Raw genomic sequence first — 27,071 nt, 5'->3', positions numbered from 1 at the left:
TTTGACAAAATACATTGTAATGTCTCTGAAGGAGCCCTTACAATTTATCTCATCATTCTGTAGTGTGGAGTGGTTACACTGTTCAGGTGGGTATGCACAAATTCACATGCTCATATACACTAGTTTATTGGAGTTAAAAAAAAAAAAATACATCCAAATGGTATGGTCCAGTTTGCAGATTTTAAAAAAACCTTTAGATTGTAATGCCAGGTAGCTGTTTTCTCTGTTGCCGAGGCGCACCCAAGTCTAATCCTTTCTCTCATGGGGCAGATAGTTGGAAAGGTTGTTGTTAGGCTGATATCTTTGGAACATGTTTTTTCCACTGTATACTTTTAAGCATTTAGCTGTAGGCACTTAAGTTCTCTGAACACATAGGTGAGCATATGTACTGTAGACAAGAAAATCTGGATTCATACACTGAAAGGGGAAATTTTTTGCAAGTGGAAAAATTGAGTGTTGAGTTTTTATTGTTTTCCTCTAAGTTTACACTGCTCCTCTCAATGGCTGTGATAGCAGCACCTGCTGAGACAAATAGGATGCAGTTCTGAAACTCCAAATTATCTCTATTAAAAGGAAGCCTGCTTCTGCATCAGCAGTGTGTATTTGACTCAAGTGCCAGGGTTTTCCTCCCCCTGGTAACTGTTGTCCTTTCTAAAAAGCAAGTACTCCGCTTGTTACTAGACTCAGATATGGAAAAACTCTATAGTTTCACTATAAGTTGAAATCCCCAAATGGGATATAAATTTACACCACCAGAGTATAGAAGGTCAATGCAGGAAGCATTAGTGTGTTGAGCCAGATCCAACCACATAAGTCTTGAACAATATTAATAAATAGAAATCGACAAGCCTTTTGCTGGTTATACTATATTGTTAATACCTCTACTAAAATTCTGTTGTCTCATCTGCCCATTATTAAAATTTCAGCAAAATATAAGTTTTCATTAATCTCCCACAGCAAATTTAGGACTGTGAACTGGCAGTTGTTTCAGCTTTTAGGACTACGTTAGCTGGTGTATTAAACAAAATGTGTCATTCTTCAGTATCTTCTGCAAGAAGTTAAATCAATTTTCAACCATATTTATGCACCACTTTATCTAAAAGCATCTGAATTATCATTTACAGCTAAGATGAAATTACTCTGTAAAAAATTGTCACGTTATAGTAATTTTAAATTGATATTAATCCAACATCATAAAATGTAAAAATCTTAAGGTGTTCCCCCCCCCCAGTAATTGGCATTTTGGCTTAATGAGATGTTACCTTTTCTAAAGCTAGTACCTACAGTAGTAATAAGAATACTAATCAGTAGTGTGTGCTTTTTATCTTAGAGCTGAGTATAAGAAACAAGATACCACTCACGTTGTTAAGAATAATAAAGTTTTAGTAATTGAGGGGGGAAATATAAAGATATTAATGCTACAGTTAAATCCCACTGTGTGAAAAATATAGTAAAAAAGAGATATTGATAGATGCATCCAAATGCTTGTTGTATCTGTAAGTCACTGGTAAAATACAATAACAGCAGATCTGGCCATAATTTTTCAATGAAACATATTTTTGTTGAAAAATGCTGATTTGCTTAAATCAAAAATTAGTATGGGAAAGAGTAAGTTTTGATAAATTCCTCAACTCACAAATTTTGGGGGAAAAAATGAACTTGTCAGAATGTCCCATTTTGACATTTTAGAAAGAAATGAAGTGGTCAAAATCAAAATAAAATGTTTCAAAATTATCTAAACAATACATTTTAATTGACCCAAACTGAATTTTTTTTAAAGATTTTCAAATTATGAACAATGTTGACATTTTATCCCAATTCAGGAGGAGGAAACCTTTCTGAAATCTTGAGTGTATTCATAGGATTGGAAAACAGTTTCTTGCCCACCTCTAGATAAGAGCTACTTCAGCCATCGCCATTTAGCAGAGCTTCTACTGGCTTAGTCAAAGACACTCTCTTTTGGCAAAACTGTTCTTGGAACTACAACTGACTCATGCAGTCTCTGTAGTTACTGCAAACAGGGCATTCACAAAATGACTCCAACCAGTCGCTGTGGGATATCTGCGAGTTAGCAAAGTCTGTTATAGGGCATGGCCACATCTCACTAGAATCCATCGTCAGGATTTTCCACAGATTTTATGTGGCACCCTGATGTTTTTTTAATATCTTAAGCTTGTAGCGAATGAAGAATTTTGCTTTCGATCTGACACTAAGAATTTCCTTCTAACTCTGATGTGTGGGCACTGATATTGTGTATTTCCTTTAAAAAAAAAAAAAAAATCAGCTGGCATGACTGCCTATGACTGACCAAGCAATACATTTGTAATAGCAAAAGAGACAATAATATTTGTATTCCAGTTTGATTATATGTGCCACATTTTAAACCTTTTATTTTTTTGGCAGGTTCAAGAGGAGAAGAGATCTCAGAGGAAGATCCTCATATCGATATAGCTACAGTTCAAGATATGCTTAGTAGCCACCATTACAAGTCCTTCAAAGTCAGCATGATCCATAGGCTTCGGTTCACAACTGATGTTCAGTTAGGTAAATCAATTTATACTGTAAGGCCAAGGAAGGTAGAGCACTTCAAAACTTCAGCCATCTCAAATAGTTATCTGTCCACACAGGTGCATTAAAAATGCCCAATCACCACATTGTCTAGTTGACCATACAATATAGTGTTTAATATTGTTAATATTGTAAACTAATTGTTTACAGTCAAAAAGATCAAGTTAACATAATAAACCCACATAAACTGTGTAAAATGGAATTAAATTATAGGTTTTTGATTGTTCTTCCCCACTTGTCAATCTGTGCTTCAGAGAAGTACAGTAACAGGCATATTTTCTCTCAAAATAAATATGAACTATATCTTATTTCTTAGCACATCAGTTGACAGTATTTAAGTATTTGTATTACCTTCAATCAGCTAGCACAAATTCCCTGTCTAAGAAGGCCATTATTTAGTGACTCTTCTGTCTGTGCTTTCCAAAGCAAAGGTTTTTGCTGACTAAACATGCAGATTAATTTTCTTTTCTTAAAATCAGTCCATGCTAAATTAGGGAAGTTTTTTATTAAATTTAAAAGTAGATTTTAATGGTGTTAATGGAATGGTAAAGTGGAACAGAGTATAGCTAGTGTTCTGTACGGGGTTTAACATTAGCCTTTCTAGCTTTCTCAATGTTCTGCAAAACCTGAAGGCTAAAAGATGACAGGATTTTAATAAAAAAGCTATTTACTAATTTTTAACAATAATAGGCCTTTTATAGTCTCTGGTTTAAAATGTGGAAATTTGATTAATGATGCATGGATAAGTGAACTATAATACTCTTGCAAATACTTTATATTAAAAATGATTCAGTACTAAAATATTTAATGCTGAAATGCTTACAAAATATTTTCTGTATTATTTAGTAGAATAGTTATAAGTTTGAAAATTTCTCCATGATTTACTACCATTGGTCTCCTTATTACTCTAATTCTGAACACACACAAAAAAAACATATTCTCCTGCAAATATGTACATTGGATGCTTTTTCAGTTTATTTTGAACTGTCTTGTTAGGGAAGGATTTATGTGCTGGTGTTGAAGTAAGACAGTGTTAGGCATGTTTTCTGCTCTTGAGCAAACTATCTGGGTGTGATAGTTTGCTTCCAGTGAAGTTTGACTCACTGTGTCTGGAAGCTGTCAGAAATGAGAGCTTGAAAAGGTCATGACAGATCACTAAAGATAAATGGTTAAGGGAGAACAGCTGTTACAGGAAACAAATGGCCAAACTTGTTCGTAGTGAAGGGACTGACCCCATCCACCAGTGTATGGACCATAAACTTTCCTTACTTGCCTTCTGTAGCACCCTGAGCATGTGTCTATATTTGATGGCTGCACAAATTGCAGTATGTTTTTATATTCTAATTACGTACAAAACAAAAACCCAGTGAGGTGTTCTAGGTATGAATAAATGGAAAATATCAAAAACTCCCAAGTAAGGTCATAAAAACTATATGTATGTGGGATTTCTCCTACTGGAGCCTTTTCTGTTGTTCATGTATCAGCGCTTTTAAAAGTAAACATTAATGGTCAATGCTGTTTAGCACTAATGGGAGTTAAATGTGTTAATTCTGTTGCTGTGTGGTGGTAGAATAGGCTCCATTGAATGTGAAATGTCAGAGCCAATACATATAGTAGTTTGTATTTATGGATTTTAGGGCATTTAGTGCCAAATAGCTTATGGCTGGTCAGCTACAATGAGTTTTCTTTGTAGCATTTTTATTTATCAGTCATATTACATATTAGCAGTAGTTAAGTGAGACAGTTTTCCTGGAAAAACCTGTTTCCTGAGGGTACTGAGAACCTGAAGTCATTAGATGACTTAGTTTATCGATTGTATTGATTACTCTCTGTGTACTGCAGGAATATACATGCTGGCCAGGAAACACTGGACTGTACAGTGGCCACACATAAATACATCTTTCAAGATTGAGTAGGCGTACAGATTCCATCAGTACTCCCATTTTAAGTACAGGAAATCTCCCTCAAACTGGTAGAACCTTTCTAAGGGGAAGGATATTTTTATGTGCAACAGGGTCCCAACAGTAATGAAAAAAATCTTAGCACAATTTTACATTTGTTCCATTAAATTTGCTAAAGATAGCAAATGTCCCTTTTGTTGGATGTTTGGTTTGGTTTAGATAATAGTGTAAGTGTCCCCGTAGGTTTTCCTCCCAGATGGTGGGAGACTGTGGCCTTGCTCAGTTATGTTCACTGGGTGACTTAGATGCCGGCCCCAGTTACTTGCTTCTTACAAGGGAGATCCCACCCTTCAGGGTTTTCTTAAGTCTTTTCTGATGGGGGATCAAAAGGAAAGTTAAATGTCCAGCGCACTCAAAAATAGTTTCTTTTCCCCATAACCAGCTCAAAAGGAAAAAGGACAACAGTGCCATCTTACTCCGGGGCTGTCTGTGTAGCAGTTTTCAAGTTTCTGGCTGGGCTATTGAATCAGGTTTGCTCTGTCAGGCCTACCCTAGGGGATTGCTGCACTCCAAGTAGGACTGGGGCAGAGATGTCCTGCGTGGGAGTCTCTCCTGTGGCTTCAGGAGTCACTTCAGCACTTTCCTGATTGGGTGATCTCTTCCTCCAGCTGACTGTAGTTTCCTCCCTTTTAAAGGCTGCCTCCCTACCATATCTGGTTGACAGGGTCAGAGGGGCAGGGCTAGCCACGCACCCAAGGCCTATCTGGCACCTTCCTTGGCAGTGTGGGGTCTATACACCCTGTCACAATAGGTGCTATGTGTTCGTATATAATGTAATAGGTGCTCTGCTACAAAGAGTTTATGAAATTTGGCTATGGAGTAATGCCCCTGTCTAAAATTGCATAGCTTTATATTTGTAATAATGTACTTGTCAATAAGACTATTTTTTTAATTTTTTTTTTAAACTATAACTGCCTGTACAAAGCCACTAGTAAGGAAATAAACATTTTAAAGGAGCTGTTTTGATTATGTAAAGCAGGGTTGCTAATGGTGATACTATAAGCCAGTAGTTCTCAACTAGGGATCTGGGCCCCTTAGGGGGCCACCAAGCAGAGCCAGCATTAGACTCGCGGCAGCCCAGGGCAGAAAGTCGAACCCCGACTGCATGGGGCTGAAGCCCAGGGCCCTGAGCCCTACCACCTGGGACAGAAGCCAAAGCCTGAGCAATGTAGCTTTGTGGAGGGGCCCCCTGTGGCTTGGGGCTCTGAGCATTTGCCCTGTTTACTACCCTTAATGCCGGCCCTGGCTTTTACATACAGAAAAACAGTTGTTGTGGCACAAGTGAGCCATGGAGTTTATAGCATGTTGTGGGGGGGCCTCAGAAAGAAAAAGGTTGAGAACCCCTGCTATAAGCTACATTTTGTAAGTATCTGTGAATTCTTTCCTTTGATTTTCTGAGAAACACTGCACCTTGTAAGGCCGGTGAGAGAATCTGGTTCTGGATTTATCCAGAGAGCTGAGAGGAATGCCCAGGAATGTATACACCTGTGTGTAATTCTTATTGATGCTAAAAGGAGTTATATAAATATAGAGGGAAGCAATGACCACTCTGTGGCTGACTTTTTATTAGAGCTGAAGGCTTTAGTCACAGGGTCTGGGGTTTTATGATTAACTTGTGTTACGTTATAATGCACATGTACCGTATTGTCAACATTTCTGCTCAGTTTCCAGCATGTGGTAAGGAAAAGATGTATTTATTTGTGCACTATGTTATCAAAATTAAAGGAGGCATATTGATTTGAAAAATTATTGCTGGCAAAGTATGTTATTAAAATGGCCCATTCCAGACCCTAGCAAAGAAAACAACAAGAACAAAACAGTAGTTCTGGGTTGTTGTATCTGTACCATGTGTTTTGATAAAATAGCTGCATTAAAGAAAATTAGAAAGGAATAATACATTTAACTTGATTGTGAATGTGACTAATTCAGACAGTAAAGCAGAAACTGCATAAGCTTTAAGAACTAGCTAATACTCTACGGATTTTGGGTTCAAATACATGCATATTGGAGCACAGTAACACCAAAAAAAGATAGCATTGACAAAGAATGTGCTCCTGTGGATGTGTGCAGGCTAAAGCAAATGATGCCGAGATACAGAAATAATAGATGAAGTATACACCAACAATTTGCAGATAAAAATAATAGAAGTTAAAGTGTATTTTACATGATAAAGGAAAGATGAAAGAGGAGGAAAGTCTGTTACATCTGAGATGGTTACAAAATCCATGCGTTGTGAAGTAGCCTCTGTTGAAAAGATTGATGCAATGGGGAGTGACCTTGGCTTGGAGCAGGAGCTGGTGATGTATGTATGAGCATCTCTCTGCTAAATGGACCCAGATTTGTAGCACTAATATACATGGAAGCCCAGAACCAAACTCAGTATGGCAATAAATCAACAGCCACTTTGGGTGTCATTTCTGGTTTATATTCCACTATTGTTCTATCACTTTAATTCATGTCACTATCATCTGTTCATCTGGAACAGTTTTATATAATTTTCCAGTGGAGTTACCTGACAAATCCTATCAAATTAACAAGGTACATTAACAATATTGACTGACTGTGTGAGTTGTGGAGTTGCAGGACCATAGAATGAAATTTTTAAAAGCTGTTTCCAGTGGCGATGATATTTTGTTTGCTTTAGGAAGGGAGGAAGAAAAGGGTTTTTTCCACATAAAGGATTTATACATTTATTTTGCAGAACTTTTCTTGACTTTTTCAAGCATAAAAATAAAAACTCTCATCAACAACTCCAAATATAATTTTCGTTGAGAGGCAGAAAATGTTCAGATTTTGGACAATTATTGATTACATTGAAATAAAAAATAAAGCTGGGTTATAAAATGTTTCTAGAGTGAAATCTTCTAAAAAAGTGGATCTCCTGATGTAGCTTCAGTCTGCTCAAATTATCTAGGTCTAACACTTCTAGCATCAATTAAATTCTTGACACGGCCTAACTGAAATATGGTATCTGTGATGTGAGGGATGTTTAAGGACAAATTGATGCATTTGCTGAATCAAAAGGTAAGAATTGTTTGGCATTCTGTAAACCATATTGTAATGACCAGGGTTAAAACGAAGGTTATTTTACATTGTGTGCAAAGGACCGTAGCAACATGCATGCTCTGTGCATCTGCCTTTTGCTATCTGTGCATTTTGGTTTTATAATTTAAACAGATTTGTAAGTATCAATTGGGGTTTCATTTTTGAGAAGGGAGAGGTAGGGGTTTTAACTAGTATAATCTTTTTCTTTTATCTCCTGTTTAAATAAGTTTTCCTTACACTCTAGCCAAACCTGGCATAGCATTTCCAAAGTATCTGACCCAAGGCCTTAGAAGGGAAATGTTTATCTCTGCTAGTTTCCCAGGGAAGCAGCAGCAACACGTTATAATTTTAAATACTTTTTATACGCTTGCTTCATTTTCCCTATTTCGTTGTGACCTTGACCTATAACTCATGACCTAAAATGTAATTACTTTTAAGGCTCCACACAGGCCGCCCTAGGAAAGGCATACTGAGATGTTTGTTCAGTCATGTCAACAGAGGCTTGTAATTGTAAACTAACCAATGAGCTCCTGTACTCTTCAGTACAGCGTGGCAAGGCTGTTGCTTTATAATACTATGATAAAGACTGCCATAAATTACAGGGTAGATTCCAGCACAGTGTTAACTCTCCTTGCTCCTTTGGTGTCTCGGATCAAAGGAAAGGGCTGTTCTTTCACAAGTTCAGAAATAAAATTTGAAGTGATAATATAGTTAACATTTTCTATGGTCACTCTCAGGATTTGCCTATTATAGGATTCTCTGTTCCATGTGTGTATCCAAGTTCACCTAGACACATAGTAGTGTAGTTAGCAGTCATCTAGGGAAGCCCATGCCCATAAACAGGCAAATTCTGTGCCAGGAGCTACAGAATCCATTACTTGCTTTCCAAGCTGCCTTATTAGGGTTGGCTCTAAATTGCTAGGAGAAATGTAAAAATGTACACAATCTCCAGGATTGGACATCCTCCTTTGGAAGAATCTGTTCGGATAGCAAACAAGGTGTTGATACAATACTACCAATAGATGTTGTCTTTTGAGATAGTAAATATATATATTAGTGGTGATTTTAAAAAAACAACAACACAGGAGGTCTCTCTTTCTATAAACCTTATAATCCATTTAGCAGCCGCTCTCAGAACAGCTGTGCTTACATATTTGTGAAATGTGTTTCCTGACACTACTCTTTTTGCTATAGTGCTTTTTTTTAGCAAGCTAGGAGGGCAACATACAGGTTATGTGTACAGTTTGATAATTACTTTGCTTTAGGCTTCAAACACTCCTGCTCTTTTGAAAAGCCCAAAAGGACAATATACTTTGATCCTACATACGATTTATAAAATGTGTCAAATGGTTGATATGAAATCACTTACACAATCCACTGTTGTGGCTTTTTATTCCCTCTGATTCTCAGGTATCTCTGGAGACAAGGTAGAGATAGACCCTGTTACTAATCAGAAGGCCAGCACTAAGTTTTGGATTAAGCAGAAACCCATTTCGATCGATTCTGAACTCCTCTGCGCCTGTGACCTTGCGGAAGAAAAAAGCCCAAGTGAGTAGTGCTTTTTATTTATGTTCTCTGCTCTCTCCGTCTCTCTCGCTGTATGTGCTAGGTGCCAAGAGAATATATTGCCACCAGGTCCTTTTCTTTCCATAGGTGTGTTTTATTCATTATATGAAATTTCTTTATATCTGACTTGGTTGTATTATAGTAGAGGGTGTTATGTACAGATATCATTTTAACGAGGACATTTCAGTGCTACTTACTGTAGACTGAAGGTCTGACCCCATTTAAGTATTTCTTGTCCTGGCATCAGTATCCACCAATAGTGTTCCATCAGGAAATTGCTGTTTCCTGTGATCCAAGGTTTAACCCCTTGGCTGTGATACATTTCCCAACATTATTGCACTTGCACTTGAACTTTTATTGTAACAGCCCTTTGGGTAGCAGCTTGAATGAATTTAAAGAGCACATGTTCTTGGAGGTAGATTTTCATCTCAAATGTACACAGCACATCCCAAAATAGTTTCAGTCCTGAGGTCGGTACAGTTGAGATCATGACCCGACTCAGAGAATTCAGTTTCAGCAAAACAGTGGCCATATTTAAGAACTAGGGCAGTAAGTGATTTCTTTGGTAACCAGAAAGCATGCAGTAGGAAACCAGTGTTTCACCAGACAGCAAAGTGAGGTCTGGGTTGAGCAAAACACAGGTTATGAGTTTAAGGCCTGAATGTTTTGGTTGATTGCTTTGGTTGAATGCTGCATGGTAGTATTTATACTATCTATGAATTAAAGAACTAACAGGACAACAAGCTGTTTGTGCACAGGCGAAATATAGATAGTTGTTAATAGTGACCCCAAATCATAATGATGCAAAACGACAAAGAAGTTATATGTATTACAGATGTTATGACATGTGTGCTTTGTTTGATGGTAGTAAAAGACCCTTAGAGTAGCAGTGAGAGAGAGAAAACGTAACGTGCACTTACTAGGGTAATGAGTTTGTCACATTACTTTGGAGGGATGAGATTTTGGGTGCACTGATTTCATTAAAGATTATGCTTGGAATCGCCACTTCATTCGCCTCCCCTGTTTCTCTCTCTCTCTCTGATCAAGCCAATCTGTTTCTCCCTCATCCCTCCAGCAAGTTGTCACTGTACTCAGTGTGAGTGTGATCCTGAGGTACAGCTTCCTTAGTGGCCAGGCAGTCTGAAAATCCCTAGCCTTATCTTCAGAGTACTCCAGAGCAGAGCTTTAGCAGCAAGATTGGCCGGTCAGCAACAGGTGTGACAAAATGTGCAATTCTTGCCAAAATCCTTGAAGGCTTGACTTGCAGCCAGGTGTCAAAACAGCTTCATAAATACACTTATAGGTCTGCACCCGCAATTTCAGTGGCAAAAAACTGTGGTTTCAAAATTGTGCACATTCCCAAACACAGGCAGTGTCTAAAAATCCCGTCCTGAAAGTCTAGGTTTTGGTCAGAGAAGTCATGGCCTGGGTACCACACTAGCCTAGCAGGTGTCATTATGTCCCTGAACTCATTTTGCATCCAAAAGATCTCCACTTGGTCTACAACTGAAATGATGGGGATAGTCTATTGGACTGTCAGCACTGCAGAGGTAGCATGTGCTGCTGCTGGAAGGGACACTTGTGCCCAACTACAACAAACTGCATCTCCCTCCAGAGAAGTAAGGAGCCAGCAAGAAGATGGCTTGGAGCGGCGGACATTGGTAGGAAAGGCTGCGGATGGAAGATATCAAAGACACCTTTGCAATATTGGAGATTTTGATTCTCTCTTTCACATGACAATCCCTACAATTTCCATATTAAAATAGATTTTATCTACTTTTAAAGGATGAAAATAATTATTTTTCTTCTTCCTGAAATCTGCACCTCTACCAGGTCCAGTAAAGATGTCCCAGAATGCATTATTTTAGGGCAATACAAGACACTTGTGGTGTGACATCCCAGGATGATACGTTCTGGGGCACTCTTAGTGGCAGATCAGTATCTACTGAATTTTAAAAGACCAAAAGTTATTTTAGCCGAGTAAAGGAATGAAACTCACTATATTTCCTAAGTTTTGTCTGTGATTTTTATCAGCATAGTGATATATGTTTGTAGCTGAGTTTACATCAAAAATTATTCTTGGGGCTTCCTAGAATGAATTATTACATTGAAAGAGAGGCTGAGAAAAGATAAGGTTTTTGAGTTCTGCAATATATTTTGTTTCCATGTTTTTATCGCTTGTAACGCTGCTCCATCTAGTCTTTCAGAAGCACACTGCAACATATAACAGTGGTTGTACAGTGCCTTACAGTTATATGGTGTGAAAACATATTGGATGTTTTATTAAACTGACTGCTCTCTGTAGACATTAGCAGTTGGATTATAATGAAGTTGTTCACTGCACTGCCAGACTTACCTGTCATATTTCTGAACAGAAAGAGAGGTTTCTCAAAAACTTCCAACTATGGTAAGTTTTTCATGTTAATGTGCAGTGCTACTGTCAAAGTAGTTTGGTCATTGTGATCAGTGTGACTGAAGATGTATGCAAAAATTTCCCAAAAGTATGCAGATAACTAACATGGCTACTGTTACTGTGTCTTGAAGAGTATGGAGACCCTAGAGTTTGCAGAAATAATTCTTTGAAAAGATGTCTAAATAGCAATGGGGTATAAAGGGGGGGGACGGGGGCAGAAAAGCTTCCTTTCCTTTCAACTCAAAATGTCTCACTATTTCCTCATGTTAACTATCCTCACACCTTCTTGTCAGCTGTCTAAATGGGCCATCTTGATTATCACTACAAAAGTTTTTTTTTCTCCTGCTGATAATAGCTCATCTTAATTAATTAGCCTCTTACAGTTTGTATGGCAACTTCCACCTTCTCTCTGTGTGTGTGTGTGTGTGTGTGTGTGTGTGTGTGTGTGTGTGTATGTATATCTATCTATCTTCTTACTATGTGTTCCATTCTATGCATCCGATGAAGTGGGCTGTAGCCCACAAAAGCTTATGCTCTAATAAATTTGTTAGTCTCTAAGGTGCCACAAGTCCTCCTGTTCTTTTTGCGAATACAGACTAACACGGCTGCTACTCTGAAAACTGTAAGGTAAGTTCATGCAGTGAAGATTTATAGCCATACCCCTGTGAATGGTAAAGGACATGGAACTTTGCAACTTTAGATATCTGGTTTTTGAATATTTACAGATGAATTTTGAGAGTTGGGGTAAGGAGTTGAAACTTTATCACAAGTTCACAAAACTTAGGGCTGCATCTAACTAAAGTCAATGTGCAAATGCATATAATTGTTTTGAAATAGCTTCAATATCTAGTTTGCTGTTAGTGCTGGGTATGTCTGAGAATTGTTGTGTGCCCTTGTACTAGGCCAGGGTTAGTGTCTTATTTCTGAATTAGGTCAGGCCTCTTGAATTCAAACAGGGAGAGGAGGCAATGGCCTTACTAGTTAAACCCAGTACCATTAGAATCTGCAAACACTGTATAAAGTGCTTGTTTAAATCAAGTTCAGTTTGATTATCACAAAAGATTCTGCAGGTTTTGAATCTTGAAAGGAAGCATCCTATCATTAAGAAATAAGATTTAAACCTTAATAAAGTAGCTGTCATTTTTATAGCTGAAAAGAGCTCTGTATCTCAATTAAGTGTACATAATATAAAGTCTTAAGGAAGCAACATAATAGGTTTAATACAATTATATCCCCTGGAAATAGTGTAATTTAAAGGAAATCTGATTATGTTATTGTCTTACATCATTTGAACACAGGTAAAACTTCAGTGCCACAGACCCTTGCCTATTTTTAAAAAGTGCACTACAATGTGTGGGCTGTGATCAATGCATGCAGTTGCTGTCCTGTAAAGGTTTAGGGTTACCAGGTTACCACAAAATCTGCAGAAAGAAAACATTGATCAAGTACCGAAGCTTTGAGGGGATTAGTAGTTCCAAGAAAGACCTTTTGGTAGAATTGAGGATAAATTAGTCTGGTAAAATTGTGGTCTCCAAATTGAATGAATCTTTTTTCCATTCCTAAATACTTGCCAAGATCTGCAGAAATCTGTTTTATTTGCTAATTAAATTCAAACTACTGAATAATGATTCTTTATCAACCTATTATTTATTAAACTGAAAGGATTGCTGTTGTTAGATCAAGTAGCCTTAATACTCAGGTAGATTAAACACAAGCATTCTGTTCTGTAGGTCACAAATATATCGGTAATTTCAAGTTGTAATTTAATTGCCTGCATTGCACCCTGCAGTTTAAGATTTTCTTTAAATTCCTATTCCATTGTTGCACTGGGGCTTAACAGAATGTTAACCCGGTAATAGACATACGGCCTCCCCATTCTGTGTCTTGCTATCGAGCGGTTCTGCATGACTAGTTAAAGAAGATGGCAAGAAGATTAATGAAAGCAGCCTGATACAGAAGGGGGTAGGTACCTTTGCAAGACTTCTAGCAAGAAGATATTAGAGCTGAACCAGAGCTTGGCTTTTTCTTTATCCTGTGACCTTTGAACCTGCCTTACTGTGGATAGCTGCCAACAGAGCCGACATTTTGATTGATGTTGCTACACGAGTCAGTCTTTCCCATTGAATTCCACATCTGCACGAAAATAGCTTTTCCAGCAGAATTCATACTGGCTGTAAGTGATAGCCAAATTGATGCCTGAAATGCTTTTATATAGTTTTCATTTAAAGCTAAATGTATTTGATGTTTTAATTAGGTATCATGTTCTTCCAGATTTTACACATTGCATAATATTAAATTAATGATTTTATTGTTGGATTATGAAAGAACTGTGTAAGAAGACCAACTAAAAACCTTAATACAAAGCATATAGAATGTTTTGTTTAAACAAGTGTAACAGCACACAGTCAGTTCTTTTAGAACACAGAGTTCTAAACAGTTTCTCACTTTTGTTTAAATGGAATGGAATGTTTGAATGATTTCTTTTAGCCAGTGCATTCTTGCCATGAACATCCTGTGCTCAGATCTGCACCCAGCACCTTGTCAGCGAGTTTATCTAATATCTAGCACACTGGGCCCTGGATCCCTTCAGTGCAGTGAGAGTAATTACTGGAGCTGTTTTGTGAATGACGTTGCTGTGAATACAATATTGCTTATTTGCCCGTTACCAGAGCTATGGTCATTTCCAGAGATAACACGGCACCCACAATACATGGTCCAAGGCAATAGCTTCTTGATCAGATGAGCCAGAGGTAGGCTCAGCTGAGAGGAAGTTTGCAAAAAATAAGTCTTGAGAAGACTATAACTGTAAGAAATAACAACAATTGTAATTCAACCTGGACACAATTGTTTGCACCCATCAAATAGCTAGGTAGAGATCTGAATGGGTGTAAGTGCAGGTGTGAATAAGTACGCATGTGATTTTGTAGTTGTAATTGTGTCTGCAGGACACTGTGGGTTCAAATCATTGGAGGCTAGATGGGGACCTGGATAAAAATCAGAGCTATTCTAACGTACAGACCAACTGCACTCCATATGTGGCATACTATAGGTCAGAGGCTGATGCTGCTTTTATTGTACCACTGGAAATGCCAGAAGGTCATCCCATGTAGGGTTGGCATTAATTGTGTAAAGCATGATCCACCAGAGAAAGTGGTTGGTTGCAAGGCAAATAATAGGATTTTGTCCAAGCCTACGAATTAATGATTGGACAGCTATTTACTATAGCAAAGAATGGAGACTCGGTTTGCGGTGAGCAGTTTGTGATGTTTCAGAGTAGCAGCCGTGTTAGTCTGTATTCGCAAAAAAGAAAAGGAGTACTTGTGGCACCTTAGAGATTAACAAATTTATTTGAGCTTAATTTTTCGTGATGAAGTGAGCTGTAGCTCACGAAAGCTTATGCTCAAATAAATTTGTTAGTCTCTAAGGTGCCACAAGTACTCCTTTTCCAGTTTGTGATGTGTGATCTATTTCAGGTTATAGTTACATAGTTATAATATTATAGCTGTGGATTGCTAATTTAAGGGTAACTCTTTTTATTAATAAATTCAGCCCTGTGATTTATTAGTGTATGGTAAGATAGTCCTGCCTGAGTACAAAATAGAGCTTAGCTTTAACTCATTAAATACATCCGTTATTGAATAGCCTTCTCATAAAAGTACTCTGGAGCCCAATCAGGACGTGCATTGCCTCATCCTTTTAACAAATATGTTTCGTAGCCCTATTAAAAGGGGTCTTCATCTATCCTGTCAAAGCTAGTCTGCTGGGGTTTTTTAGTTTAATTACACTATCCAATTAAAACTCCTTGCTGCATTTTGATTCGCTTCTCCTTGGGCTTGAGTGGATATGACATTTACAAGGCTCGCCTTTCAAGCAGACAATAGCGTGATTGATGAGGTGCAGACGCAATGAAGGAGGCGATTGCCATGTGGAAGCACTGCTTAGTGCATTTTGATTTATTTATCATCTCTTTCCAAAACAAGGTTGCTGGGGAAGAGGTTTTGGGCAATTCTGGGTTCTACCTCACTTTTCATAGTTCATACAAAAACCTTTATTAGATTTTTGCCTTTGATGTAATTTCTGAAAGATAAAAACTGAAAAAATTCCTCATGTGTAAATAACACAATATGACTTTAAAATGGTCACATGCAGCACATGCTTAATTGAAGCTCTGCTTTCACTGATCCTGGAAAGGTGGCTTTCACTATAATAATGTTTCCGTAAACAGACTGTAATGGAATGTAAAGGGCCTGAGTTATGGAGAAAGTGTTCTCAGAATACGCAAGTCCCCAAAAGAACTGAATAAACCAGAAAAAGTACAGCTGCCTATTTAAACTTTGTATTAGTGGGCATCATATTATACTCAGTTGTCCTCACTTACGCAACTCCTTGTCAAGAGGTGTTCTTTACAGCAGGCATGTCAGGTGACCTAATGGCCCACTGCAGTGAACGGTGGAAGTTTTGCCATTGACTCCAGTGGGGCCAAGATTTAACCCGTAATTTCTGTTGTAGTCATTGCTTCTGAAATATGACTCTCCTTCTAACAGATGCACCTTTCCAGGGTGGGTGACTACATCCAGTTAAATAAACTGAAGAGCTGTCCAGATTATTATATATTATTGTAATACTATAGTATTGGCATGTAGTAGCTCCTAGAGGCCCTGTCAGGGATGAAGGCACCATTGGACTGGCATTATACATGGATATAACAGAAACACAGTTCGTGCTCTAAAGATATTAGCTTAAATATGAAGATTGCTGGGGAAGATAGGTCATATCATTATTACACTTGAAGTGTTTTAAATACTCTCTCTCTCTCACTCTCTCTGCTTTAATTCCAGGCATGTTTACTGGTTTATATTTAACACTTTATGGTCCCTTCTAAGTTTGTTTTGAGAAAAAGAGAATGCAGGGTTTGGTCCAGTTATATTATTAACTTTTGAAAGAATGAAAAACTTTGATAATGTCAAATTAGATCATAAATATTTTTTCTTTGACTATTTTATTTCACTAATAACTTTTAATTTTTTCCTGCCTTCTGTCCCTGTAATGAGAAATTTCAGAGTAGCAGCTGTGTTAGTCTGTATTCGCAAAAAGAAAAGGAGGACTTGTGGCACCTTAGAGACTAACAAATTTATTTGAACATAAGCTTTCGTGAGCTACAGCTCACTTCATTGGATGCATTCATCAAGCACTCATCAAGGTATAATGAAAATTTATCGTAATTTCTTAGGTTTGTTTCTGTTTCCTAAAATTCATGAATATTATGTTGTTTTTCACCTAACTGGTGGAGAATTTATGCAGCTCAGATAGTGCATAATTTTAAAAAGAGTAAAATTGGCAGTTGTTGGTAACATCTGAGCTCTGGGGAAAAAAACATTTCTGCTCAGAGTAGAACTGGTGAAAAATTGTTCCTCAGAAAAGGGCTTAATGTCTTTTTCTGTCAAAGTGAAAAGCTTCTTTCTCTTATGTGAATGGAAGCAAGATGTATTTTACAAAGCTTTTATATGTTTTTCCAAGCACAACTTGTATTTTCAAGAAATTCTAGGAAAAATTTCCCAACTACTGTAAAAACTGAAATTCTTCAGAATTTCATGGCACTGCACAGTCATTCCCGGAACTGAAATTTGACAGCATGTCTCAGCTCTAGAATGTGAACAGGATCATAATAGAATGTTCTTTAAAGAGAACATATGTAAATAGCCATTTGTTTGAGTCTAGTATATTTTCCTCATCAAACATGAGGGGATACAATGAAAATGTGGTGGTAACACAGCTGACTCCTGTTGGGCCAAACCAAGCTCTGAACATCTCTCCGTTCTGAGGGATTTGGATGTCCAGACGTGAATGCTATGGCTCTTTAGTGTTTAACATTTCATTCATTTCTCTGGGATCTCAGGAGAAGGGAAGGGACGGGAAATGCTAGAGACATGGGGCTGGAGCAGAACGTATTCATTTCATTGAGGGCAGCCAAGGCTTATTTAAAAGAATTGACTGTAACCAAGCTGTTCATAGGAGGCCATGCTATCTGAATTCTACAGGGTACGTAGAGCTCATCTGTCTTCAGATGTTCTTTATATAGAAATGTAAAAATACTGAAATTTGTATTGATCTCTGAATTACCCAACGTGACATTAGGAGGGGTTTAGAACTGTAGATCACATATTTAAGTACTCTTGGAAATGGAAATCAATCCATCCCTCACAATTTATAAATTCCATCTAGCCAGAATAGTAACAAAACAAAGTGCCAGTTGATTGTTTCAGTGAACTAATATTTCATATAGCGAACATTATAGTGTGGACATGGAAGCACATAAGCATAATACTGTAATGTGACTTTCTAAAGGAATGTTTTGGGGGGCTGTTGTTCTCTAAATCACCTATCAGAAAATATAAACCCATGGCATTACCTATATTGCTGATTATACAAATACTTTCCACAAACTAGCCATTGGGTGTTTTGGAGGTAACTAGAGTTGCCATTTTATTAACCATATATAGTCCCAAATTGCTGGGGTTCTTTTAGGGGCATGAGTCCATTTTGTTTCACTCTTTCTGAAATTACCGATGTCTCAATTGGCGCATGCTTTCTGAAGCAGGAAATCGGGCTGCAGCCCTAACTGATGGAGCATGAACGAAATGTGCTGCACCTGCAAATGCTCCAGCCAGCTGCTCTAGGGGAACAGGCCTCATGGAACAAGCTGTCGTATGGTTAGGTTGCTATCTCCACCATGTAATTCTGGTTTGTGTTTGTGCAGCCCATCGCATTTTGTGCTGGGCTTTCTTATTAATTTTTTCTATTTCATGGAGAAGCTCAGTTCGTTTTATGGTGTTTTCAAGAGACCTTCACACCACAACAAACTCTTTGTTCTCAGGGTAACCAATTACTTGTTTCCATCTTAGCTAACATGCCTCTTTTTAAAATATTACTTAGTGCTGCTAGTAAAAACAAGGTGGTGATGGTCATAAAAGCTAGATCTCTCCTCCTTGTGCTCCTCCAGGAGGTCTTGGGGGCAGCCAGACGTCTCTGTGGTGATGGATTGAACTCTGCCTCCTGTTACACAGCGCAATAAAAGTGTTATTGACATGTATTGCTCTGTAATTGTAATTGAAAAGGCTGACTCTTTAAAATCCAAAAGTAAGTGCTTGAAATAAAGTTCTATGTTCCGCTTCTGTCAGCTGTATAAATACTGCAGCTGAAAAAAAGGAATAAATCATGGGTTTAAACAAGAGGTGAGGGTGATGGGGAAGGTTTCCCTGTGATGCTGGCCTGTTTTCCATATTTCAAGCAAGCCTATTGTCTCACTAATTCTTTTTTATTAATATTCTGCTGTATAGTATTATTGCTTATTATCTACTCTTGTTAATATATTGTAGGACTGCAGGGATTGAGAAAAACACGTTCCTAGTGATTCTTTTAATTCTTTATATAATATGTAGTTTGTGCCTCTGCATTACAGAGTTGAAGTAGCAATTTAATGCTGAAGAGATGGGTGTGTTAGCAAGAGAGTGAGAAGAGATGTTGTGTTTGCAACTTGCATCTGAGCCCATTGTGCATATTCACATGTGTTTTGAGAGGAAAACAGGAGGAAAAGCCCTTACATGGGAGGAAGGAGTTCAGGTCATTTGAGCTGGAGATAGGGTAAAGCTCACCCCCACTCCCGATCCATCGTTCCAAATGCAGGCTCCTCTGCAGGGAGTTCCATACTCTCGATCCACTGGCGACACCATTGCTCCATCCGCAACTTCCTGAATTTCCCCCAGGAGGGCTTCCTGCGGCAGTCCCCTGCTCTCTGCACAGCAGAACTGCCCCACTTGCCCTGTGTTCAGACCCATCTGTGACTATAGGAACGTGGCGGATTTAGCTTTTAAGCAGTCTGTGTGACAGGCCAAGTGAGCAGGGGAAGAATTAATACAAGTTTTGATACATGGCAACTACTTATTGTTGTTAGTAATATTTGGTGCCTGGAGGTCCCAACCAAGATAGGAGCCCCGCTAGAGTACAAGACAGTCCCCTGGTCACACAGCAGGTCAGTGGCAGATCTGGCAATAGAGCCCATGTCCCCTGATTGCCAGTCCATCACCCTATCCACTGACCGAGTTTCCTCTCCCACTACAAAATGGGGTTGAGCAATCATTTGTGTTTGTATTTGAGAACTATTCAAAGGTGCTTTGAACACCCCAGAATAGTCTGTCTACATGATCATAGCCCACTACCTGGGAGAATGTATCATTGGGATAGGAGGAGAAGCAAACCTAGAATGAGACGTTCCAGGTGGGCTTGTGAAGTGACAGTTCCAGGTAGGACCAGTTTTGGTATGTGCATTCTCAGGAACTGTGAAGAAGACTAGCCCATTACCAGCAATGAATAGATCCCTTTGGATTCTTGGCCTGTAGCTTCTGTCATATTTTAAAATTCCAGTGTGTAACACCACCTTGAACCATAAAAAGCCATCAACACTGATAATTTACAAAGTTGTATCCTGTCTCCATGAATAGTGTGTGTGTAGTTGCACTCGTAGAATGTTAAAAGATGCTGAATTCAGTCCTTAGCAGTAGCCAGCCATGAATGAATGAACATACCGATTAGCCTGTAGCTGAGACTTCCAGCGTTTTTAATACCACCAAAGCTTCATTTGTCAAATGATTTAAAGTTTTTTTTAATTATTAGCCAATTTTTCAATAGAGAATTTATATTCCTGATTAGTGCATCATAATTGTGCTTAATTAACATGCCATGATAAAATACCAAGGTCTCAAATTTGTTGGCCATGGTTTCCTAGTATATATCAGTTGATTTTTGAAGATCTGAAGAATTAGATAATGTAAATAAGATTGCAAATAAGGCTTCCTCCAGGAAAGAGGTGAATTTACAGTAATGTGGCTGTTACTTTATGGATTAGTAACTTTGACCTTTGAACTGAATAAATTAAATGAAAACTGATGAAAAAGCTTACATACAAAATGCATTGAGTTTTAATTTTGAAACCATTCATTTTCATATGGTAAAGGACATTTTGCCATTCTGTGAGTTCTGCCATTAGGACGTCTGCCCTGTTCACATTAATTTAAAGGTCACCAGCTTCCATGCCATTCCACTAGGCCAGCCACAGAGATTTGCCTACCTGCCACCAAAATGTTGCCAATTTAATATGTAAAACTCTTTTCTTTGGCTGAGCAGGGGGTTAGGCCTGTCAGTCAGATGGTACATTAGTAAGAAGTATGACTAAATTTTGATTTCAACTATCCTAGAATAAAGAGCTGAGGTTTCTAACTGGGAAGGTCTGTTTTGCAATATCATTGCTACAGAATTTTTTTCTTTAAAATTACAGTACTGTTTTTTTTATTTTTACAGTGATAATTCTGGGGTTAATTGGCCTTTTATCTTAAATATAACACTTATCTTCTACATGTGATGATTATACAGTGGGTAGTTTCATAAAGTAATTCTAATGTGGTAATTTAACTGAAATATAGTCTAGGGCTGAATGGGACCTAACTAGCCATTTGATAGATTTTTGCATTTCCTACAGTGGGAAAATGAACTTTATTGAAAAGAGTTCAGCTGCTCCTGTAAGCCACCACTTTCCTTAAATTGAAATGACATGAGAAGCCTGTCAGCATTTCATTACTTCCTTCTGCTGTGCGGATGGTATGCTAAGATCACCATCTGTGGTTTTCTTCTGTCGAGCACACGAGCTTTGATAAAACTTTAGCGAAGTATTGTGAACACTATTTTTTTTTTATCTTTCCAGGTCATGCAATATTTAAACTTACATATCTAAGCAATCATGACTACAAACACCTCTACTTTGAATCAGATGCTGCTACCATCAATGAAATTGTCCTGAAGGTGGGTATTAAAATGTAATATAATTCAGAATTCTAGGTGTTTTATTGTTCATTAGACATGAAAATTGAAAATATTCAGAAGGTTCTCAGTGCATGTGGATAATGCAAAGCATAAGCCATGCTGAGAGGCTTTTATTTGGTTACCACTGAATTTTCTGGACTTCGTATATTGGATCCATTTTTCAGACAACCGACAGCAGGCTAAGAGTGTATACAATATATTTTGCTATAAGCACTGATGTAGCTCATAGCCTGAAAGATGTCAATTCTCTTTGGAATTGGAACCTACCAAATTTTTACTTTCTTAGATAGTTTACCTTTAGATTTGTGGTGTATATTTAAATATTTAAGATACAAATTAACCCTTAAGAAACCGGCCAGGCCCAGATGCATGTACCCTGTGTTTTAAATCCTTCTGGAGTTTCTCTGTCATCTATGGATTTTACTAACCAGGACATACAGTATGACTGCTAAACTTTAACTATTTGCTTCCCATATCCTCCTCAGAATCATTAGAAGATAGGTTAGTGCTGGTAGCAGTATAACCAGTCTTCAGTAATTCCCCACTAGAACTTTGTTTCCCATGTTAGCCAGTTTTAAATCCAAGCCATGCGGGATGTGGCCTTGTGCCCAATAACTAATTTAAAAAAAAATACTACCAGGCCCTTGCAATATTCCCTTCTTTTGGGGCAGATATTCCTGACTGGCCAAGGTCTGCTCAGTGCAAGTCCGGTGGGGGGAGGCAAAGGTGGTTTTAAGTGACCTTATGTTCCCCCACACTGGGGCTAGCCAGGGCGCAAGTTGTCCCAGCTCTAAAGCTGCCTGGCTAGCCAAGAGACAGTTATGGGTGCTGAGGGTCCCAGGGCATGGAGATATCCTGGTCAGACTCCTTTTCTTCTCTGAATGTTGGGAGCTGTGGGGATGGGGGTAGAGTAGGAACTAGTACTGTGGCTTTAGGTCACGGGAGGATCCCCCTGTGCAGAGAGAATTCGCAGGGCACTGCCTCCTCCAGATTTCTGGTGGCTCTGCACCCAGAACAGCACAAACCAGACACAGCAGGACTGCAGCTCGGTCCCTATGATTTGTTGCTAGGGCCACCATTTGTGTTCCGATGAAAAGTGCCCTCCAAGTGGATGGGTGACTGGGAACCTAGTCCATGCATGAAGATTACAGGATTTGCCAGTAAGCTCTCACTTCAAGCACATAAGCAGAGTTGATTAGGACTAAAGAAGTGGGGTTTTTACCCACTAAAGCTTATGCCCAAATAAATCTGTTAGTCTTTAAGGTGCCACCGAACTCCTAGTTGTTTTTGTGGATACAGACTAACACAGCTACCTCTCTGATACAAGAATCTACAAGCATTTTATGAACGTGGAGTTTAGCTTCCCTGCCCTGCAGCGAGGTTGCTAAATAGTTTATTATTATCTCCATTTTACAGGTGAGGTGCCTGAGCTCACACAGCGAGCAGTTTATCCAACAGAGAAAAACTTCAAGTTATACCTGCAATTAAATAACTGAGCAATAGGAATCAACTTCACAGCAGTAGTGGCTTAGTTTAATACAAAGCTGGAGGGAGTGCTTGATGATAGCGCTCTCTGAACTGCCTGGTGTATACGTACACCAGATGAGGAAGGGGGGGAACCCTAGCATTACTGGAAACAGTGAAGCAGCCGTGTTAGTCTGTATAAAGGAGTACTTGTGGCACCTTAGAGACTAACAAATGAAGTTATTTAACAATTACTTTCAAATAGCTTCCTGCAATTTCTCAGTGTAGTTAACAAAAGGAACTTCCTCTAAGTAGAGATGGGGAATATTTAAACAAAACTTCCACTGCACTTCAGGCTTTTCTTAATAGCCAGTGTTAATATTATTCAAAGATTTCATGAGGACTCTAGTAGAATTATAAACCTCGATTTGACATCAAAATAATTTTCATGGTCACAGATTGATTGATTCCAAGATTATGACTTCAACACGGGATCAAGCAGAGAATTGTAATTCTGGCAGGACAAACTTCTCTCGTTGCTCATTTAACAAATGTTTTCCCAAATGCATGTCTCAATACAAAGAAAAGAAATTTTTCCACCCTACTATTTTATGTTTTAATAATATTTTATCATAACGATTTGCTTTTATAATGACTTGTTGTTATATGCTCAGGTTGATTTACTTTCTGAAACAAACCATCATATACTGTTGGAAGATTAAACTTAATTTTCTGCAGTCTATTATTTCTGTAGCAATTTAAAATGTTAAGTGATAACTTTTATATGCTATTCCCTATGCTTAATAGTATTTTCTGTGTAAAGGTTATGGAAGTGCTAAAATAACTGACGTGTGATAAAGCATTACCCTAAAATATGGGTTTAACTATTTTTGCACTAAAATTGTGAACTTTTTCATTGGAACTTTTATCACTATACTTTTCTTAAATTAAAAGATTCCACTCCAGAAATCTTGCTATATCCAGGAGTGTTCAATATATTTTTGAAAGACTAAAAGGACAGACTTGATATGGGTAAAATGAAAATTCAGTACACAGATCTTATTGAACTCAATAATATATTACCTTTCTGTACCTATGTTTCAGAGTAGCAGCCGTGTTAGTCTGTATTCGCAAAAAGAAAAGGAGTACTTGTGGCACGTTAGAGACTAACAAATTTATTAGAGCATAAGCTTTCGTGAGCTACAGCTCACTTCATCGGATGCATTCATCAGATGTTGTAACTTGTTTATATAGAGCATTTTTCTGTTTCATAAACAAGTTTTCAAGTTAAGCCTTTATTTCTTTCTCATTCTGCAAGCATTAGAAGATGCAGAGAAATCAGATGTTTCAAATTAGATTCTTTACATGATCAAGTGACAAAGACTGAGGCTTTATTGACCATGAAAATTCGCTATATTTTTATGCCTTAAGCTGTAATATGCAATGAAAGTGAAACACTCTACAGTGCATAAAATTGTGCAAGTTTTAAGCCACAGCGTATTAACCAGCTAATGGCAGACCAAAGGGCATTTTTATCTTTTGATTCTTGCATTAACCTTCCATTAAAATTATCTATGTGATTATCAGAAAGCACTGGAGATAATAAATTTAGTGAATAGTAGGCTTGTTAAATATCATTTAAAAATGCTTTCATCAAGTAATATGTGCCAAAATACACGGAAAGTATGAGATTAGCTGAGTATGCAAACATCATAAAGAGAGACTGTTTTGTATTAAAGCTGATAAAACCTTTTATTGAAGCCTAGTAATGTATTAGACCAGCACTGTGAGTCTTCATAACTTATTGCATTCATCTGGCAATTTGGCTAGCAAGTGGCAGAACAACAGGGATCAAGTTCTGAGAGGCTGTGCACTTTTATTGTATCTCCTGTAGTCCAGGGATAGTGGAAGGCTACAAGCAGTAACATTACACAGCCATTCCTGTATCAGCAAGCCCAAAATTAGAAGAGTACTTTCTTGTCTGTGGGGTTTGAATGTTCTGTGCCATTCCTACCTTGTTCTTTTCATTGGCTTCACTCTGGGGATGAGTTTAAGTGAATCATTGTTCAGTGATGTGAAAGTTTGTGTGTTCTCAGGCCATTCCACCTGAATGTGACTGAAACTAAATTTTATGTGTTTTCCAGGTTAACTATATTCTAGAATCCCGAGCAAGTACAGCCAGAGCAGATTATTTTGCTCAGAAACAAAGAAAACTGAGCAGGAGAACAAGCTTTAGCTTCCAGAAGGAGAAGAAATCAGGACAGCAGTAATGTCTAGCCTAGAGCAAAAAACTGTCCGCACAATTCGAAGAAGGAGAAGCTCCCAACAGCCTGAGACAGGTGGGAGCCAGAACTACAGAGATCTTGCTGCCAACAGCCAGGAGCAGCCAAGGAAGAGAATCAGTAATACACAGTTTCTCATGATGAACAGATGACCCCACTTTGGTTATGGGAAGTCTCCCTTATGACAAAAACAAAGAGCCATATCAGCCGGAAGGAGGGACTGTGACACTTACGATTCCTTTGATTAGAAGTGAGGCGGATGTAGGCTGGCATCGTTTAAGAACTATATTATGTACAATCACAAGGAAAGATGTGGTTACAAATTATTTCACAGCCCGATAAAGATAAATTCTATACATCTGTTATATATACACACACGCGCGCGCGCACACAGGTACTGCTTGTGACATGATCAAATTTCTAAAAATGAAATGTATCCATTTTTACTGTTAATAAAGGTGTAATCTTTCTCAAGGTTTATCTCAAGCACAGTTCTTTTGAGGGGTAGAGTTAAGCTACAGCCTATTATGTCTCTTGTTTGCATCCAGGGACAGTGGCGTAGTCACTGCACACAGTGGATTCTTGAAGAAATGTTTATACAGCCAAGTCTGGTTTTTTTTCAAGCATGTTTAGCAGCTGCATTTTTCGACTTTGAAGGCATCTTGTTGGAAATTATTTACCTCCAGTAAACTTTGTATTTTGAAAACCATGGCAGCTTTTCTGGAATGGAAGGCCAGGAATCTTTCTTCTTGGAGATGGGGTCTCCAGGAATTATGAGTTGCTGAATCAGCAGAGAAATTCCTGCTCGTTGGGCTGGATTTCTGGTCTGTCTCGCTAAGAGTTTTCACCTGAGGATTGAGAAATAACTTTGCTTTTTCTTTTGTATTAACATTAGTAAACGTTTTATAAATAGAAATGAAGACTTAGTTTGTACTGGCATTTGTAACTGTTCCAGTCTTCCCCATCTCTAAAGAGTTGGGTGCCATATTTCTGAGGGTAGTGGGAATTGTAGCTGCCCTTTTGTTTTCATTTTGGTTCACCAGAAATGTCTTTTATGAATTTCTGTATGGTAAAGACAGATAAGAGCTCTGTGACCCTGTTCTCAGTTTTGTACCATGCGGATGCATATGACTGTGCTAAGAACAGTTGGCAGGATTCTGCATGTAAGAATGAAGAAAAACCTCCTGCAGAAATCCTGCAACACAAACTGATTTCTGCTGGCTAGACCAAATATTTTCTCCATGTTCTACTGCCTTGCAGTGAGATTGACCTACAGACCATTTAACGTGTTAGAACTCCTTCCTTTGTTTTTGTATTAACAAATTTTCTTTCTCTGAGCCTTAATGTATAGTTTAGGAATAAACACTAAGGCAGATAATTCTATATTTTGTCATTCATATGTTGCACTAAAGGTCTCAAATTTCTAAACTTTTAGCTTGTTCCATGGGAAGAACTGTGAATGAAATCCCTCCTGGAAAAGCTGTAGAATTGCATTTCCCCTGCAAGAAGCATTCTGATCCTCCTTGCTAGTTGGCAGAAAAGGCCTTTTTCTACCATGTTACTTTGACTTTGTGGAGTAGTAATAATGGAAGATGAATGTAAGGGACACAAATCTTTTATTGTCTGGCATTTATGTTTTTAACTATTTACATGCACAAATGCAGCAAGAAGCAGTGGAGAAAAACTGCCAATCATGCAATGGAAATGGCTCATTCAATTAATTTTAACATGAAATAGTTCGCAAAGTGAAGTGAACGTGCTCTTTGTCAGCCAGTTTTCAGTCTTAGAATGGAGCTGCAAAGCGGCATGCTCCAGTAAGAGAAATAGCATCACTTTGCCATGTTGTTTCTGACAACCACAGGACTGTTGTGCAAGAGCCCATGAATCAAATTTGGTTGC

General features: G+C 38.2%; 1 protein-coding gene across 7 annotated transcripts in view; it reads left to right on the top strand.

Annotated features, from left to right (window-relative positions):
* Positions 1 to 25,644, top strand: part of MAPKAP1 (MAPK associated protein 1) — a 142,580-nt gene extending 116,936 nt beyond the window's left edge. For 3 of the 7 annotated variants that reach the window (XM_043498597.1, XM_038374707.2, XM_043498599.1), the window contains 4 exons: positions 2,404 to 2,544; positions 8,985 to 9,122; positions 21,308 to 21,405; positions 25,035 to 25,644. In XM_043498597.1, the coding sequence (XP_043354532.1) occupies positions 2,404 to 2,544; positions 8,985 to 9,122; positions 21,308 to 21,405; positions 25,035 to 25,160 (503 nt within the window). In that variant the 3' untranslated portion in view covers positions 25,161 to 25,644. Of the gene's footprint in view, positions 1 to 2,403; positions 2,545 to 8,984; positions 9,123 to 21,085; positions 21,205 to 21,307; positions 21,408 to 25,034 lie in introns of those variants that run through there. The other 4 variants (XR_006275981.1, XM_043498598.1, XR_006275983.1 and 1 more) reach the window with 4 other exon arrangements.
* Positions 25,645 to 27,071: the final 1,427 nt, after the last annotated feature.

This window comes from Dermochelys coriacea, chromosome 16, assembly GCF_009764565.3.
Source record: "Dermochelys coriacea isolate rDerCor1 chromosome 16, rDerCor1.pri.v4, whole genome shotgun sequence".
NCBI lineage: Eukaryota > Metazoa > Chordata > Testudines > Dermochelyidae > Dermochelys > Dermochelys coriacea.
Note: the sequence above shows the minus strand (reverse complement) of the source record. Positions and strands in the feature narration are given on the sequence as shown.